The sequence below is a fragment of the Mangifera indica genome, chromosome 16 (assembly GCF_011075055.1).
Source record: "Mangifera indica cultivar Alphonso chromosome 16, CATAS_Mindica_2.1, whole genome shotgun sequence".
NCBI classification, from domain to species: domain Eukaryota; kingdom Viridiplantae; phylum Streptophyta; class Magnoliopsida; order Sapindales; family Anacardiaceae; genus Mangifera; species Mangifera indica.
In genome coordinates, this window is record NC_058152.1 from 850,807 (window position 1) to 870,464 (window position 19,658).

The window sequence follows — 19,658 nt, forward strand, 5'->3', positions numbered from 1 at the left end:
ATTTTCTTTAATTTAAACCCATGTGTCGAGATCAAATTGTTATTTAATTCGAAAGAGTAACGTTTTTTTCTTATAATCTAGGATTTTATTTATTTTAATTAGACGAATAAATTTAAGTTATAATGATCAAATTTATAATTATTGATTTATTTAATATAATAATTATATTTTATATTTATTTATCTAACTAATATAAACAAAATTCTCAATTAAAAAAAAAAAAAAAAACTTCATTCACTTAAACCGAACAATAATTTGATCCAGACACAACCCTATCTTGAAATTCTGATATTTACAAGCAAAACGAAATGGGAAAATAAATGGAGAACCAAACGGAGCCTTGTGGGATTGAACTTTATGCAAGTCAACATCATTTAATTTCACTTTGAAAGAAGGTAACACGTGTGCACCATAAAATTTTGTCCCAGCAAGATCCATCATCCATATAATAATTGCCACTTGCTTATATTTTGTACGGGACACGTGTCGATCCGGCTAAGAATTTGTACACCTGGGGCAACACATGTCACACTTGCGGTGCAAAAAGTAAACACTTCTTTGGAAATTGGAAACCCCTCAAAGCTAAAAGTTGTAATTCTCTAACAACACGCAAGACGTCCATGTTCCTCTTATTTTTAGGTTTCATTTTAATTTTAGTCACCCATTTCAATCTCCTTTCTTTTTGTTTTTTTTCTCATAAATCTCCACCTCCACTTTCCATTTTTTTTTTCCCCAAATTTTGTTTGTACTGTTTTTTCACACCTAACTTTATATAATTAAAAAATTATAACTTATAACTCATTTAGATAAATCTTACGTTAACAAAATACGGAAAAGATATTAAGTCTATCTTGCATATATCATATTAATTAAGAATAAAAAGATTTGATTGGTTAAATATTTCGTGAGCTTCTTAAACCATCAAAATATGTTTTTGATTGTATAACTAAGAAACAAAACTATGATGAATTATGTATTCAAAGAGATGAAGAGACGTCTTTTTGTCTCCGTCTCTTCTCGGAGACAATTTTTATCTCTTCCTATAGATGAAGACGTTTCTTTGTCGATGGAGACGAAAAGACAACGTCTCTTTGTCGATGGAGACGAAAAAACGATGTTTCTTTGTCTTTTCTTCGATGGAGACAAAGAAACAATTACTGGAGATGAGCTATCATAACTGGATGGTTGTTAGAGATGAGTCACCATAGTCGGATTATCATTAAAGAGAAACAACAAAACTTAGGAATTTAGGAGGAAAAATATCACTTTTCAAAACTAAAAAAATTGAAATTGGGGTAAAATATTAATTTTTAAAACTTGGGAGAAAAAATAGAAAAATTTATATATTTTTGATAAAATAGCAGTTTTACCTTTGATCTTAAAAAAATATATATAATAAAAATTAGACCATAGATAAATATTTAGATTTTTAAAAATTAATGGGTATAAGTTTGAAATTTCATTATCCTGTAGGTGGGCATAAGTCTTTTGGACCATTTTAAAAATATCTAAGAGCATGTCAACTTTGTTTATAATCATGGATTTGCCGCTTTATAAACTTTCTAAAAACTAATGAAATTATATAATAAAATTATATGTATTTATTTTAAATACATAAATAAATATATATTTGATATATATTATTATATAATTAGATAATTTTAAATTAAAAAATAATATCAAATCATATAATAACACATAAGTGTATATCTATTTGTGTATTTAGAATAAGTATATATAATATTACTTAAAATTATATGTACCAATAAAGAGTAGTAATTGTATCCTAATAATGAATATTATTTGTGATACAGTGATTTTAAATTAAATATAAAATAATACTCAATCACGTGATAACACGTTTAATTATTATTTTACTCAAAGAGAAATAAAAGAGAAAAATCTTTAACTATATAATTATTTTTAAAAGATAATATGTCATTATTTATGTACATAAGTTTATTATTATAACTATATAATAGCAAAACACAAATTGATCTTCATCTATTACGAAGATTTGTTATTAAGTGAGTGAACCTAATATAAAGTTGGATTCGATACAAATTACTTGTGTTCAGATTGAATACATTAAGTTCGGACCTAAAACTGAGTTTGTTTAAATAAATAAGTTGAATTTGAATCGATCTAAATATTTAATTTTAAATTAATTAATATAAAATTTAAAATTAAATTATTTTTCGATCAAATTTGAGTATTATTCCGTAGGCTCAACTCATATTGATTCGGGCCTGTACGGATACATCATGATGAGGTGAAATTATTGGAAAATGATAAATAATCATGTAATACTTTAGAAAATTATCTAAATAAATGTAAACGTAAAGTGATAAAATTATATATAATTTTATATATAAATAATAATATATTATTATATAATTAAATATTATTTTATTTTTAAATTTTAAATATCAAATTATATAATATAATATTATTATTTATATATAAAATTATTTAAATAATAATATTCAACGTAAACTACCCGGCCATACTCTGAAAAATATGTAAAATAAAAAAAAAATATATAATTTATATTTGTTTGTGGAGCCCACGCTGTGGATGGGCGAATGCGTTGTCGTCTTTGAGGCATGACTTGTTGGTTTTCTTTTATAAGGCTTTTGTCTGCAGAGAAAAATAAAACGAAAGCCGAAGCCAAAAAGGAAAAAGGAAAGGAAAGAAAGAGAGAAAAAGTTTCAGTTTCTTTATTCACACACTCATTGACATCTCTGTTTATTCATTTTATCTTCTTCTTCTTGTATCTTCTCTTTTTAATTTTTTTTTTCAATTTTGATTCGTATTTTTATTCAGTCAATTTGTTAGAACATTTGTAGAAAGAAGGAAATCTCCAGAATCTGCTGAAGTAAACGGAACCCGTCCCTGTTATTTACAGTTTTGATTTGATTGATCTATAGATCTAACGCTTTCAATCCCACATGTATTGTTATCTATCGTTTAGATCTTCATCGTTATCAACCGTTTTGATTCAGTAGCCGAACATAGAGATTGTACAGATACCCGAATTTGTGTTGTAAGCTTTGCTTTCACGTTTTGGTTTTATTGTCGTTTTATTGGTACTGTGATTGATTTTTTTAATTATATATATTAATTTACACATGTATAGGTAGTGAATTTAGTGACTGTAGAGATAGATTTGACTCTTGGTGTTTTCTGCCAGAAATATTTTCATTGGTCCTGTCGTTTTGTTAACTGTATAGTTTCAAAGTCAGAGTTTGCATAGGGGACTTGTGTGATTTTTCTGTTTTTGGTACAACTGCATAAGGGTTTTAGATTTTAGGAACTTTGATGGATTCTTATCATTCAGTATGATTGTTATTTGGAACTTAGCTTAATTGTTTTGATTCAATCGGATTTTATGTTGCGATTTTTTTAATAAATTATAGTTTTAGGTTAATATTTTTTTTGTAGAATATTTATATGATGATATTGATTTTTATGCAGGAGAGGGTGTGTTGAATTGGTACAAGTGATATTATAACTGTGTATTGCATTCAATTCTGAATGTTGAGGCATTGGAGGCTGTTGGCCTGAGTGAAATGAGGGATGTTATCAAGATTGATGAACTTCCTGAGGGCCTGCTGGTGGCCGTCCTCGGACCAATACGTCCACACGAGTTCGGATTCAGCAGGCCGGCAAGACGGGCTCCTTTGGTACAAAGACACTGGGCAGCATGTGAATGGTGAATTCTCTATGGCAGTTGTGCAGGCCAACAATTTGCTAGAGGACCAGAGCCAGGTTGAGTCTGGCCCCTTGAGCTCTCTTGAATCTGGTCCTTACGGTACTTTTGTTGGTATATATGATGGTCATGGTGGACCAGAGACCTCTCGTTTCATCAATGATCACTTATTCCAGCATCTCAAGAGTAAGAAAATTTGGCTTTAGAAAGTTTAATGACTGTTATGTTTATGCTTAATCATTTGGAGATTGAAGTTGAGTTCTTGACCTTGGCATGGATGTTTTACAGGGTTCACAACAGAGCAGCAATCCATGTCTCTGGATGTAATACGTAAAGCTTATCAAGCTACAGAGGATGGATTTTTCTCCCTTGTTACTAAACAATGGCCTATGAAGCCTCAGATAGCAGCTGTTGGATCTTGCTGCCTGGTTGGTGTGATCTGTGGTGGAACCCTATACATCGCAAACCTTGGTGATTCTCGTGCTGTGCTGGGGAGGCTTGTAAGGGCAACTGGGGAAATTCTTGCCGTCCAGCTTTCATCAGAGCATAATGTGGGGATAGAGTCTGTCAGACAAGAGATGCATTCTTTGCATCCAGAAGACTCACAGATTGTAGTTTTAAAGCACAATGTGTGGCGTGTAAAGGGCCTTATACAGGTAAGTTATATCTATGGGAAACAATGATTGATGCTCTATATGAAAGTCAATCCATAAATCTCATGTACTCTATATATTCGGTACCACTATCATACTAATTTTATATTAAAATTTGATTACTTGATTGCACTAAATTTTTTGAAAGCATAATGATAAACTAAAACTAATTGAAACTTTGGACCTCGGATCAATTTGCAAGCCCTTTTTGGACTTATATTTGAGAATAAAGTTATGTACATATCTAATTCTGAAAAAAATTTAGGTAAATGGTTGAGAGTGCTTCTAGTCTATGTTATTCTTAAGAGGCAGCATGCCTTAAGGGCTCTGCTTCTGTTGTTTTCTTGCTGCATGTTTATGGACCCTAATCACGTCAATACATGAACAAGTTGGGTAGGCGTAAGTCATCCAATTATGGTGAGTTTGCTTTTCATACGATGTTCATGTTTTAAGATTTCAGTGTGAATGCTGTTGGTTTTTTGTCATGAACCTATTTTTTACATAAGCTCCTATTGTGGACAGCTTGATCATAATGTTGGTCCAACTGTTGTATTGTCCAGTATACTATTTGGTTAATACCAAAGAAAGACAAAAACAAAGGAGTGGGTATAGCCTATGCTCCTTTAGCTGTTAGATCAAAAAGTATTCACCTTCTCACCTTGTGCAAATTTTCAATTTCCTTCACTTTTAGTTGTCCTTTTCTGTGTCCTTCTGAACCATTCATTAATAAGCCATACTGGGGTCTGGAACAAATACCAACCAACTGAATCTTGCCCATGGTATACTTTAATTCAGGGTTGAATTTTTCAGTAATGAAGGAGGAACCTTAGAACTTGATAAATTGTACAAGGACTGTTCGATGAAAAATTTTCAAAGTGGAGGAAACATGTTTGAACGCTAAGTGCTGACTTTAGAAGGGCATATGATTAGAAAACATAGGGGTATCAAGAAGATTAATTTCTTGGTTAAGGGCCTTTAGAAGGAGCAAGGACTAATTTGAGAATGATTCTAAGTGTTAATTTTTTTATGCATTCACTAGTCTTTTATTTATTTCTCCCTCGTTTCAAATACAAATATTTTCAAGGTATGAATACATCCTTGTCACAAGATTGAGGACAAAGATGAACAATAAAAGATGTTATGACCTTCATGGTGTAAATGACTGGATGTAGAGATTGTCTAGAATTGATACTTGAAGGGGTAAAATATTGGAATGAGAATGTGAAATGTAAAGATTACTTGCACAATATTTGATAGTGGAACTAACCTTTTCATGAATTACTGTAATTACTTTGTACTCAGTTTTATATATAGCATGTTCTATGTTCATTCTGATTAAGAGTTCTAAAATTTACTTTGCTTTTTTTCTTGCAGATTTCTAGATCTATCGGTGACATATATCTGAAAAAGGCTGAATATAACAAGGAACCTTTGTACGCAAAGTTCCGCCTTAGTGAATCTTTTAAGAAGCCAATTTTGAGCTCAGAGCCTTCAATTTCTACACTTGAACTTCAACCTCATGATCAATTTGTCATATTTGCTTCTGATGGACTGTGGGAGCATCTTACCAATCAGGAAGCAGTTGATATAGTTCAAAATCACCCAAGAGTCGTAAGACATCTATCTGCACACTGATTTTCACTATGATATTTTTTATGTAGTTAATGCCATAGATTGTATTAATCTTTTACCTCAATATCACGTCAATTTTCTCTTGAAGAAGTAACCTTCATGTTAATTAAGATAAAATAATTTCCATTTGTATATTTTTTTGTTGGTTGTTTACATGTTGGTGTATACATTACATTTACTACTAACAAAAGTTATGGGGTTTGATTGAATTGGAAATTAGAAAGTAATGTTAGAAACGTTAAGTAATTGCATGACTGTGCTGTTGATCAGGGGAGTGCTAAGAGGCTTGTGAAGGCTGCATTACAAGAAGCTGCCAAAAAGAGAGAAATGAGATACTCAGATTTGAAGAAGATAGACCGAGGAGTCCGCAGGCATTTCCACGATGACATTACAGTGATAGTTGTATTTCTTGATGATCATTTAGTGAGCAGATCTGGTTCAATGAAAGGCCCTTGTTCATCTGTGAGAGGTGGTGGTGTTAATCTGCCTGCTAAAACACTGGTCCCCTGTGCCACGCCCACGCCAATGCCAATGGAACAACACAACGCCACCACTCAATAAACCAACTTCTTCTTACTGTTGGACCAAGTTGCAGACTATGCAAAAAAGAGGTAGAGGGCGCACTCTTTTTTATAATTTTTTATGTAAAATGAAACAGGGTTAACTTTAAAAGACTTATATCTTTATATTTAGTTCCTAATATCACTATCCATAAGGAAGAATCAAGCAAGGGAAAAGATACGTTGGTGCTGCTGCTTCTGCTTCTGCTGCAAAGAGTGACATTATAGATTCTTTCTTAGTACACTCTTCCTCTACCCATTTCTCTTTTTCATTTTATTTTATATTTTTAATCTTTGGGGCATCTGGCTTTGTAAATTATTATGTGGGTTACAGAACAATATCGTTGATAAATCTAAGCTTCTGTATCTTTTTGTTTTTTTACCCTGTTGTACTTCTACTATATTAAATAGCCTGGCATGTCTACTAACATTTTCTCTGTTCATTTACCTCTTTGGAATCGTCCTTTTATTTTTATTATTTTATTCATGTTTGATTGGAACAAACTAAATTCAAATTAAAGTTTTAATTCAATTCGAGTTCGAAATCCGTGGACGAACCTTCACTAGGGATTTCATGTCTTGAGCCATTAATTTCCTTCTCTTTCACCTTGAATTTAACATTAACAGAACAAAAATGGAAACTGTTAATGCCTTAAAAATTGATTTGTATTTTTAAACAAAGGCTTGGAAAGCTTTATTCAGGTTATTCACGATTCTGACTTAGGCTGAAAACCACTAGTCTGCACAAACTAATGTGACTTGCTCAAGCAATAATTATGTAATTTTCAACTAGTAACATCATCTTCTCAATTTGTTTCCTCTTTGATCTCTCTCAAATTGTTCTTATCACTATCAAAGCTAATACTATCTATCTCAAACTTTCTTAAACTCGAGCTTTGAAATGACTGGTTATCCATATCAATACGAAACCTTTGAAATCCAACACCATCTATACTCACAAAACTTTGAGAATGATCATTATCAATAGATTTTTGGGCCCTTTGTTCCGTTGATTCCCGTGACCGTCCTATCGATGATCTTTGAGACTCTTTCGACATTAGAGATAGTTTGTGGTCGAAGTTGTCAACAGAATAAAGAACCTCTTCTAATTCTTGCCACACTTGAGTCATTGTAGGGCGATCTTTGGGTGATTTCACCACACATCTTAGGCCAAGTTCTCCCATTTTTACCATGATTTCCTTGTTGCATGGCGCAGCTAGAAGATGTGCATCCAAAATCTGTTCTATGTTGCCGCTCTCTATGCTAGGCCTTGCCTTCATTTTCATGATACCAATTAAAAAAAAGAAAATGTAATTGTCAATGAAGTGAACCACCAAATAGATTCAAATCAATCATATCAGTAAGCATTCAGGGGTAGATACGAACTGAGTTAAGCCTGAATACCCTATAACTCAAGTTTGACTCGAATTGAAAATGATTCAGTTTGAGTTTATGGAACCAAAATTAAGGATGACTCGATTTTGGCTTCGATAAAAGATAGTTTGAGTTGGTTCGAATTTAGTTTAGTTAGATTCGCAATTCAGATTCTTAATGTTAGTTCATAATTCATTGACATTATGACATCGTTTTACTTAATAATATGTAAAATGATGTCATTTTGTAAATGAATTACGAATTTTAATCATTAATTTGAATAATAGATTCAAAGTATGAATTTAAATAAAACTTAGGTCACGAATTCAAAATTAAACTTGAGCCAAACCACACCCAACACCCCCTATCTCAAGTTCCTTATAGGCATTCTTACCCATTCAATGATGTGATACTGAGGTCGAGTTCTGGTTTTGTCAACGGCAGGCCTAGCAGCAATTAGCTGTAGAAGAATGACGCCAAAGCTATACACGTCACTAAAAGGACTCAAATGAAAACTTGAACAATATGCAGGGTCAAGATATCCTGGCGTCCCTTTGATTTGGCTACTGACGTGTGATTGATCATCAAGTGGTCCCAGTTTCACGAGACCAAAATCAGAAACCTTCGCTTCAAATCCCTCCCCTACTAAAATATTACTTGGTTTTATGTCACGGTGGATTATACTTGGCTTTATCCCTTCATGTAAATGAGCAATCCCTGTCAAAAATTTCAACCAAATTCATTAAAAAATTGCTTGCTTGTCATATATGTGCCGACTTATGTTTATAAGGGTTAACACTTATCCACATTTTGCCCTGGGTTTGGGGCATTTAGCTCCAAATCCTACCATTTTAAATATTAGGAAGAACACTATTATCTGTACTTAATTTTGAGTATCCAATTAAATATTTAGTGTCATCATATAATTGAATATTATTTTATCTTTAATATAAAATTATCTAATTATATAAGGACACATTATATGAATATCCAATTATGAATTTGAAACTGAGTACACATTGTTTTATTATTTTGGGAAATGTCTTGTTACTTAAAGATGAAATGACGAAATATCCTCCATAATAATATTAAAATTTTCATAAACTTTAATCTTCAAGTGAGTCGATTTGTACACAGTTATTTTTATCATATGGTATATATATATATAATGTAAAATAAAACACAATATAAATGGGAAATGAAACATATCGTAAAGTTAATCAAGAATTGGTACAATAAAGTGGGCGTATCAATAATTTTATTAATATAGACTGATATATATATATTTTTGAAGTAATGACATGTCCAAAGTGTCTCTAGAAAATTTTAAAATTTTGAGAGTGTTGTGATATTTTGTAAGATAATGTCACAGGAAAAAATCTTGTTCTAAAATACGATACATGATACAATATTCAAAAAATTAAAATTTTAATACACATATGATACGTGATTCTACTACCCTCATTCATAAAATTACTTTGTATGACTAATTATGCGAAAATTAAACACTTGCCTTTAGCTGCTCCAATTGCTATGTTTACTCTTTGCCTCCAAGTTAAGGTTCTTCCTCCTCTTCCTACACTCCACAATTTCAATGTCAAAAAGTTGTTTTTCTGTGTTAAGCTTTTTTTGAAGCCTTAGATGCTTTGTTTGTAATGAACAGAAAAGATCAGAATCCATTACCTATGATGTAGTCAAGCAAAGAGCCATTTGGCACATATTCATACACCAGTACTTTTGCTCCTTTGGGCCCTGTTATACAGCAAAAAAATTGACCATTTTGTCAAGACTCAAGTCTGTTTTGTGCACAAATGGCCAGCTGCATCTTTGAGAACATTTTGATTGGCTTACCAGCTTCTTCGCAAAATCCCACCAAACCAACCAGGTTCCTGTGCTTTACTTTTGAAAGCAGCCTCAATTCTGTTTCACAAAAGCACTAAACATAAATAAATTAACCTCATATTTTGCTTTCAACACTTTGTTAAAGTTCTTTTATTTGACAGAAGAAGAGTTTGTTCTTGATAATTACCATTTCTGAATTCTTCAACACTCTGGTATGAAGCAGCATGAGCTCTCTTGATTGCTAGTATGCCCTCTGCTTCAAATGTCCCTTTGTACACATTCCCAAAGGCCCCTGAACCAACCAAACATTCTTGACTGAAATTCTTAGTTGCCCTTTGTAGCTCCTCCAGCTCGAAGCACCTCAACATTAAACTTTCAGCTTTCAGTCCTCCTGAAATTCAGTATTACGTAGATTTTCAGTAATAATTATAGATTAATTACGAAAACGCAAAAAATGAAACGTAGAAATGTAATTTCAAAAGAAAAAATGAAAATGAAAATGTAAAAAACGTAAAAATATGAAAATATGAAGTTTTTTTAATATTAAATTTTAGTAAAATTTATTAACTTTTTTGTTACAATAAAGTGTGTACTCAATCGACTCAGTTTATCAAGAGATAACTAAATAAATAGTGTATCTTAAATTTGATAAAATTGTTTTTTTAAGTGTGCATTGATAGTTGAAGAATCTGAAGATAGAGAAAAAATCAATTCTAACATGTTAGAGAGGAGAAAAGACGAAATCAAAGTTAAAATTTAAAATGGTGAAAAACACTTAAATATGAAATCAACTTTCAAATTTTTTATATTTTTAAAATGTTCCGTACCAATTTTAGGGTGTTTCGATAGTGAAAATGTTTAGAAGCATAGAATACAAGTAATGCTATGAGCTTGGTAAACTGACCTCTTTGCCGCCATTTTCGCCTGAAAATGGGCCAGAGCTTTTTCCAGAAAAAGACGAGCAATGAGGACCCCACCAAGACTGCAAAAACAGCGATAATAATTCTTCCCAAGATGTATGCTTGAGAAGGAACAGATTTCTGAGCTTCCTGTGGAGAATTAGCTAAAGGTTGTGAGCTCTCTGTCAAAAATCTCTTCGCCATTGAAACCTGCAGATTCAAATTCAAACCCACTTCTCTGCAATTCCCATTTTCACCTCCTCTAACTCTGCATGACACTGAATTTTTTTCATTCAAGAGAAGATAAAATAGATGAAAAATCAATTGCCTGCCGGCAGAGCATGAAGCATTTCAACTGGGTTTTTATATTCGATTGGCTAAAAGTCACACTCAATGTCAACATGGACTCGGTCAGTCACGAGCAACATCGCTCTGTGGACGGCCGGCACATACGCCAAAATCTTCATGCACAAAACGGACCGTTTTGAGGAACCTTGTTTGTGCATGCAGAATTAACGTGGCACTTAGCGAATCAAAGAAGTTGACAAATTGTATTAAATTATCATCGTTTCTAGAAACTAAGTATTGCAATAAGATAAGAATTTGCCATTCAAGTGGAAATAATCCAACCAAGCAAAACAAATTGTGTCTCCTTGTGATTGCTTTGGTGTAGCCGATGAGATGACTTAATTGTCAATTTTCATTACTTAATTATCCTTAATTATTTGATTAATTGTGATTATGTGAGACAAAGTGAAAGATTCTTGAACACATTACGTGCCAAGACTTTTTGGCAATTTATATATGCGCACCGGGTTTTGGATTTTCAAGATTATGTGTCACTCTCTGGATAAGAATTATTTTATTATTAATTCAAAATCATTTAATTATATAATAATATATTATCTAAATATTTAATTGTATAAATGTAGATATAATTGTATTAGATTAGTATTTTATTTCATTGGTTTTTTGTCCATAAAAAAATAATAAAATCATACGTACATATTTTTAATACATAATTTATATACATAGATTATGTGACATCATATGATTGGATGATTTTGAATTAAAGATAAAATAATATTCAATCATATACTAACACAATATCTATATACTCAAATAATGTACCGAAACTGTGTATACATAACTCATAAAAAATCACTATCAATTATATTCTCAAGCATGACTTCAAATTATATTATTATAATTTTTTATTTATCATTTTAAGAACAAATATGTCGAATATGTTTGTATTTTCATGTTTCTAATTTTTTTTTTTTATAAATAAATATTTTTGAGTTCTCTAATAGATATCTCTTGATGAGGGTTGAATTCGATCTATCCAAATTCAAGCTAAGGATTTGGTTTGTTTTCATAATTGAATCAGTTTGAAACAATTCAAATATTCAGTTTAAGTCAATTTAAATCAAATCCAAAGTTAAATGATTTTAAATTTGAGCCCAATTCAAACTTTGTTTTGTTCAAATTCAGACGAATTGAATTCAGACCTACTCCCAATATTTGACTTTGTCCTGCTTTGCCATAAAACTGGTGGTGATGTCATAATTTCTTCAAAATTAATTGACATTCAATAGGTAAAACCAAACACGTGATAAAGTCACATGATTTTGTTTTGTTTTCTAAATAAATTATCCAATTGTTTGTTAGAAAGTAGATGGTGAAGTTGCAATTCGAGAACCTTCAATTATTTATAAAAATAAATAAATAAATGAACATGAAGAGTTCACATGTGGTTCAAGGAAAAAGCCTACGCTATTTGAGTTTGTGGCTTGTAAAAGAGAATAAATTCTAGTCTTATTTATTTATTTATTTATGAAATTTGATCAATAAACAAATAAACTATAAGCTTTTATCAATAAAGTCACCAAAAAAAAATTTAAAAATTCAACAATTTATTCTACATCCAATACCAAATAATTTTAAATTATTGATAAATACTTGAATTTTTTATTTTTATACGCATATGATAGGGATCATTTTGTATCTATACGAGAGAGATAAGCTTAAACAGGGGTGAATCGAAATGGGTTAGTTTTAATTTGAATTTATGTTTAGTTCAAGTGGATCAAATTTAAGTTGAAGTTCGACAATTCAATTTGAGTTCAAGGATTTGTTAGCATTATTATATTGAAGTTTTTTTTTTTTCTAACGATTTTTTTCTTTTTTAACAATTTTTCCTCTTCTTCTTGGTATCATTATTCACCATTTGAATTAGTTCAAACTCGCACGCAAACTAACATTTTTTTTATTTGAATTGTTTCATATTCATCCTCGATTTCGCTTGAATCTCTAGTTTGAAAAACTCTACTAGATTTATAAAATCACTAAAGAGTAATATTATATGTACTCACTTTGAGTACACAAATAGGTACACATTTATATGTGTCATTATGTAATTGGGTATTATTTTATACTTAATTCAGAATTATCTAATCATATAATGATATATATTAAAATATGTACTCAAAATAGATACGGATAATTTATTAATCATTAAATATTTCTTTAAAATTATTAAAGACTCCGCCAATATGGGGTTTTTTTAAAATAATAATTATTATTATTTGGAGATTGTGGAGACATTTTTATGGGCATATGAAATTAATCCATTAAATAAGGAAGAAAAAATTGTTGGTTAGGTCCAGTCTAACCTATTTCTGAATCTGTGGGGTGTGGTATTTATATATGTGCATAATTTTCTCATTGCAATACTGTCTACTTGTAAACAAATTAATCAATGAAATTGAATTCAGCAGGATGGCCGGTTTTACTTGCATGAACTGAGTTAGGTGAAGATTCTGGCCTACTAATTTTAACTTGTTTCTTCTTTTCGGATGAAAAAATGTTATAGTAAAAAAGTCTAAATCTAATTAGAATTGAATTCGATCAGAACTATTCAAACTTGAATAGAACGAATCAAGTTTTACCAAAGGATTGGGTTTATTCCATAAAATTAATTAAGTTCAACCCAAAAATTGAGTTCATTTTCACAAAACAAGTTTAAGTTAGAGTTAACCTATATTTAATTCAAAGTAAAATTGTTTTCGAGCAAGTTTGAGTCATCAATCTCGAGCTGACTCTCTTGAATTTCAATTGATCTTATATTGGGTTTTGTTCAAGTTTGGTGCTGATTGAATTCAACCCTAAATGTCATGAGGTCGAAGATTCTATGTAGTTTCGAGGAAATGCGATAATGAAAGAACTCATGGGTGCTTAATTTGATTTTGTTGCCAAGGGACCAATTATTTATTCTTTCATCATATCTTCACCTTCGTTTGTAATATTTAAATGACAGCCCCCTCTTTTAGGTAAAATTCAGATTCAGATTTAGAATTTGTGAAGATTTTCTCTTTCAATCACTCACCAATCTCCCAGAAATCAATATCAAATGAGCACAAATTGTTTCAGGAGTCATTGGGAATCGAATTTCAATCTTTGTTAGTAAAAATTAACTTATACATAAATTGTTGAATTCTCTTGTGCAAAGATTGACTTGAAATACCCGTCGTCAGTAAAACAATTAGTTAAAATGTAAAATTTCAAATGTAGAGTTATAAGGATTTGATTTGACCATAAATTTCCACAAATGGACTTAAGTGCATATAATAACATTTTTAATATGTTCATATTAAAATGTGAGACTTGAACGGTGGATTGTTGGGTTAATTTCTCCAAAGTTTACCAGTTCGATGGTTAAACTCTGCCGAATAGGGTTTACATGAGGAGTAATATTTTGTACTAAACGAAAAATCCTCCAAACAACTGGATTTGCTTAGGTGAAAGTGTGGAAAGAATCCAGGATTGCTGGCCTGACTTTGAATTATAGACAATTTTACACAAATTGCCCCATTTGTAACCAGACGGCATCAGGAATGTACGAACTGCCAGAAGTCTACATAAACTATACAATAATGTAGGAAATATGCACCGGCAATCATAAATGAGGAGGTGCTACCGCCTCTGCATAATGTTTCCCAGAATTGAATAAAGAGCCTGCATATGAGCTAACATATATTTGAGTGGGGTTTTGGGATAAGTTCGTCCCCTCAATACAGGTTATGGTCATTTTTAATAACTGGTATGGAGCTACACTGCCCATGCACCAAATCCATTAATGGCTTGAAAAAGAAAACTCATATTTCAACACATTCCTTCTAGTACATTATCAGATAAATCATTCTATAACGATCTGTACTTCAAAAGTTTATGGTAGCAAGATCATTAACAGGGTGAAAAGATTAACTCAAAATTTTTATACATATGGATCATCAAAATCACATACAGACATCCTAATTGAGGCATGGTTGAAGTACTACAGAGAAGGTGAGAAGCAGAGGGGTAACTGAAATACAAGAACCGTAAAGGCGATGATCGTATAAATAATTAAAGAAATTTTTTTACCACCAGGTAATTTACAACGTGCAGAGTTACAGATCCCTTCTGCATAATGGGCATGAAGCATGATTGAGGAGCCACTTATCTATGCAAGGCAGGTGAAACATGTGATGGCAATGAGGCAAACTTCTAACTGTTTCTCCAAGCTGAAAATCCTGCATAAACAAAATGAAATTGTTTCGATTAGATTGTGTATTCACAGCTGATTACAATTGTGATAGTCAACTTGAAAATAATGGCCGAACCTGAAGGCAAACTGAGCAAGAGACTTTTTCCCCAGAATCGTCTACATTGTTATCAGTACTAATTGTGATCTTTGGTATCTTGTCAACGGATTCTCCAGTTAATCCTTTTGAGCAGCTGGTGTCAAAGATGTTAGGCATGTCCTCAAAGCTTACTTCCACAGCTCCCATCTGATACACAACAAATTGAGACCATTTCCACATTACAATCGATCAAAGGAAGCCTAATAATACATCAGAAACTGCAAATTTTGTTGCATAATACCTGACTCTGAACAGCACTGAGCATGGCTGGACCGATTCTTTCACGCACAAGTCTCCCACTCAGAAGGCTTGCAAGCACATCAATCTGTGCAGTTTGTAAAGATTATAAGTTGGTTAAATGATATCAATTATAACAGACTTTAACAAATTGGGATTATATTTGTGTAATAATCATATTAGCAGCAGCAGCAAAGGTATGGACATATTGGTTACCAAGTACAAGAGACACCCAATTCCAGATTCATCAGACTGCCAAAGAACAAGAGAAGATTCAAAGACTTCAATGGAGAAAACTGCTCCAGAAATGGCCCCAACTGCAGCCCCTCGAACAAACCCACTCTCTGTCTCTTGTCCTATTAAAGCTCCAGTCATGGCTCCCAACAAAGTGCCCACTATATTACACAAAATGTCAAATTCAAATCAAACAAATACGCACAATACAGAATGTTCAAAAGACAACTTTTTTGACACGCAAAAATCATTAACATAATTACAAAAATGAAATGCTCCTACATCATTGTCTCCATATAAATTCAAAATAACCTTATATAAAAAAATGGCAAGGCAAAAATATAGCATTGGCAGATCAGGGTCAAAAACAATCTATCATGTCAATAACAAATAAGAGTCCAAAAATAAAAACCAAATATAATGTTGAACAAAACAGAAAAGGCCATAAAGAAAAGGCAACCGATACCAACCTAACGCAAAGAAAAAAGTGAAGATCGCCGAGAAAACGTTCCCAAGAATGGCAGAAACGGCGAAAGAACAGAAATCTTTGACTCTTTCATAGAAATTCCCAAACAAGGAGAAAGAAGACAGAGAGAAACGAGATGGGTATGCATAAAACTCCATTGATTCAGATTCCTAGTTTTTTTTTTCCGATGTAACAAAAAAAGCAAAGGTGGGTGTTGTGATCTACAAAAGATATTGTCCTTATATATCAGAAGATAGGATGGGTTTTGTATTCTTAGTACCTAAGAGAAAATGAAAAGAGGCTGTATCAACTAACTCGCATTTAAAGCTTCCAATTTTCTTTTTGGCTTTTTCTTTCTCTCTCTCAATTGTCTTCCTTGAATCAAAATCTCAAAGAAAGAAATATATCTAAAGAAAAATCAAAGCTTGAAAATTTGATTGGAAAGATCATGAGAAACTTCGTTTGACGATTCTAGACGTGTTGCTCGGGGTATAGTTATTGGGGAGAACGGCTGTCTCCCACCCTATTTTTACCTCAGTAAACCTTTTTCACCCTAGAATTTTTAACATGAAACTTTTTTATCTTCCCTCAAAATTCAAACATTAGTAGTAACAGTAAAATGTATTTTTATACAATTATAAAATATGTATTATAGTATTTTCTATTTTCAAATATATTTTTACCTTCAATTGAAAAAATCAAACCCCTAAAAAGTAAAATTAAAATAGTCATCAAACGAAAAAAATCGTTAATAACAATTATAATCACACACTTAAAAAGTCTAATCAAACACCATACTGATATGATTTTAATGAATTTCATTGAGATAGTGTGATTTATCAAGAATTACATCGAAATATGATTCAAAAGAAATCATATCATCTCAATGCGATTCTAACTATCATCAATGATTGTTTTAATTTTTATATATCTTTTTTATAATTATTAATCATAAAATTACTACAAGCTCCGGGTGAAAATATATTTGATTAAGTTTTAAAGATAAAATATTGTTTAGTTTTAGTAACACCAACAATAATAAAGGTTTTTTTTTTTTTTTTGTCTTTTTAAGTGTATATATCCTAAAGATTAATGAATTTTACTATTGAAATTTAAAAGAAGGCGGAAAAGTGTCATTTTTAAAGTTCACGGGTGAAGAAGTATTCTGGTAGAAAAATGGGCCCGAAAAAGTGTTTTTTTTTTTTATATTGTAAAAATTAGTGCATCCTAGAATAAACATGTCGACAGGGTTGTCTAAATATTTAAAAGATTTTATTATATTTATAAAATATATAAAATACCATTTAATAAATTAAATGAAAAAAAAGGTTGGTAGAGTGCAGAATAGTTGCTTGGAAAGTGTGATCTACCCAAAATTATCATATCTGGTTTTGATAATATATTAAAATTAAAATTTTAATTTGTTTTATTTAATAATTATAAGGTATTCTAATTCCATATAACCAGCCGATTTAGATGAGATTTTTTGTTACAAAGAAAATATTATATTAGGTTCAATTCACTAATTCAAGGGGTATTAGCTTGTAGGGGTGGGTGAATTCGATCTAGATAACTTGAGTTTATATTGTTGTTCAATTTGAACAAGTCAAGTTCAAATTGAAGAAAATTTAATTTAAATTGAGTTCAACTCAAACCCTTTTATGGTGTTAATGTTGTTATATTAAAGTTCGTCTTATCGATAATTTTTTTTTTTTTTCATTCAAACGCTCTATATTAAATCTCAAACTAATCACTCTAAATTCAAATCAAACTCAAGTTTGAACTAACTCTTATTTAAGTTTAACTCGATTTGAATTCAAATTTAAACGGAAAAATGTAATTTACACATATTCTAATAAATGATATAAGGAATAGACTCAAGATTTAACTAGGAAATAACATCAAAATTGCAAATCAAATTAGAATTGAAGAAAATTCAATTCAAATTGGGTTCAATTTAGACCCTCTTATGGTGTTAGCATTATCATATTAAAGTTTATCTTATTGATAATTATTTATCTTTTTTTTTGGTATTCGAACACGTTATATTAAATTTTAAATTGGGTATTTTAAATTTAAATTAATCACAAGTTTAAACTAACTCTTATTTAAATTTGATTTGATTTATATTTAAATTTAGGTGAAAAATATAATTTATATATATTATATTAAATGATGTAATGAATGGACTCATGATCTAACTAGGAAATAATATCAAAATTGGAACAAGTTCTTTTTGCCTCGCACCTAATTCAATATTTAGCTATGACTTTTCGATCCCATGCATTGACTAATTATAGGGAGCATAGCATTTGGTTTCCACCTTACATACGTCAATCTTCAACCGCGTAACCGCTTGAGACGCCAAATAAGAAATTGCCACATAAATTTTCTTCTGCTTTTATTGTTTGTGCTGCCCAAATTTGAAATGAAAGGCCGACAATACTAATGTAGTTGACCTTTTCGGCCGGTGATTCTGCATCAACATATGTGTACACCTATAACCGAAGATTTTATCCGTATTGATTGAATAAGATAAATTTGAGATATAATGATCTTAAATAACTTAAGATTTTATAAATATAATAAAGATTCGAATTCAGATTTTTATCGTAAAAATTTTTGATGCTCTACTGATTCAATTAATCTTCGAGGTTTAATATAATTCAACTTAGCACATTATCGTAAAACATTGTTATGATTTAATTTATAAAGAGTCATTTTATGATTTTTTTAAGAATAAGAATCTATTGGATTTTTAGTAATAACAAAAAATTTATTTTGGTTCTCTTTCATAAATAATTAATAATAAATATTTTATAATAACAAAAGACATGATAATATATTAAAATAATATAGATTTCGCTGAACAAAATTGTATTTATGAGTAATCCAAAATAAAGTATGCATATTTTTCTGTTTAAACCATAGGTTTTGAACTATCACCCATCAACTAACATAGTTCTAGCTTGTTTGAAGATTTTTTTTTTTTAAAAGTTAAATCAAATTGAATTGCTTGAATTGCCCAATTGGACTAGATAAAAGATTGAATTTAACTCGATAAATATAAAAAATCAATTTAAAAAAAAATCATTTTCAGAAATTGAATTTAAGATATTTTCTATAAAATTTGAACATGTGTACGATTATTTTAGGGTTAAAAAAATTTAAATTATATATTTAATGATAAATTAAAAAAAATTATTATCAATCAGACTAGTAGGTAGAGTAAATCACCCCTCCACCAAATCAACGGTTGGTTTGAATTCGAAAACATTGGTCTAAACACCTTAAGGATAAAACTAGACCAGTGAATTCAATTATAATTTAGATCTTTTGGGAATTATGAATCTAAATCTTATTA

At 30.7% G+C, this 19,658-nt stretch overlaps 3 protein-coding genes across 7 annotated transcripts; 1 reads left to right on the forward strand and 2 right to left on the reverse strand.

The window, feature by feature from the left end:
- Window positions 1-2,646: 2,646 nt before the first annotated feature.
- Window positions 2,647-6,987, forward strand: LOC123198768 (probable protein phosphatase 2C 60). 5 transcript variants are annotated; one of them, XR_006498128.1, is made up of 6 exons: window positions 2,647-3,046; window positions 3,478-3,898; window positions 4,001-4,368; window positions 5,740-5,976; window positions 6,268-6,608; window positions 6,691-6,987. XR_006498128.1 is itself a non-coding variant. In XM_044613533.1 (6 exons), the coding sequence occupies exons 3-6, from the start codon at window positions 3,580-3,582 to the stop codon at window positions 6,556-6,558; spliced, it is 1,215 nt and encodes a 404-aa protein (XP_044469468.1). In that variant the 5' UTR covers window positions 2,648-2,878; window positions 2,975-3,046; window positions 3,478-3,579; the 3' UTR covers window positions 6,559-6,987. The 5 variants fall into 5 exon arrangements, 4 of the variants coding, with proteins under 4 accessions (XP_044469467.1, XP_044469468.1, XP_044469470.1 ...); XM_044613533.1 differs by having other exon boundaries at window positions 2,648-2,878; window positions 2,975-3,046; window positions 6,268-6,987; XM_044613532.1 differs by having other exon boundaries at window positions 6,268-6,987.
- Window positions 6,988-7,130: 143 nt separating this feature from the next.
- On the reverse strand, window positions 7,131-11,014 carry LOC123198767 (receptor-like protein kinase THESEUS 1). Its single transcript, XM_044613531.1, has 7 exons — window positions 10,678-11,014; window positions 9,961-10,164; window positions 9,783-9,851; window positions 9,615-9,683; window positions 9,445-9,507; window positions 8,326-8,648; window positions 7,131-7,831 (listed from the first exon to the last, which is right to left on the reverse strand). The coding sequence occupies exons 1-7, from the start codon at window positions 10,874-10,876 to the stop codon at window positions 7,364-7,366; spliced, it is 1,395 nt and encodes a 464-aa protein (XP_044469466.1). The 5' UTR covers window positions 10,877-11,014; the 3' UTR covers window positions 7,131-7,363.
- A 3,903-nt stretch (window positions 11,015-14,917) lies between these two features.
- Window positions 14,918-16,725, reverse strand: LOC123198769 (NEP1-interacting protein-like 1). The gene is made up of 5 exons (XM_044613537.1): window positions 16,299-16,725; window positions 15,811-15,989; window positions 15,599-15,682; window positions 15,337-15,504; window positions 14,918-15,246 (listed from the first exon to the last, which is right to left on the reverse strand). The coding sequence occupies exons 1-5, from the start codon at window positions 16,450-16,452 to the stop codon at window positions 15,124-15,126; spliced, it is 708 nt and encodes a 235-aa protein (XP_044469472.1). The 5' UTR covers window positions 16,453-16,725; the 3' UTR covers window positions 14,918-15,123.
- Window positions 16,726-19,658: the final 2,933 nt, after the last annotated feature.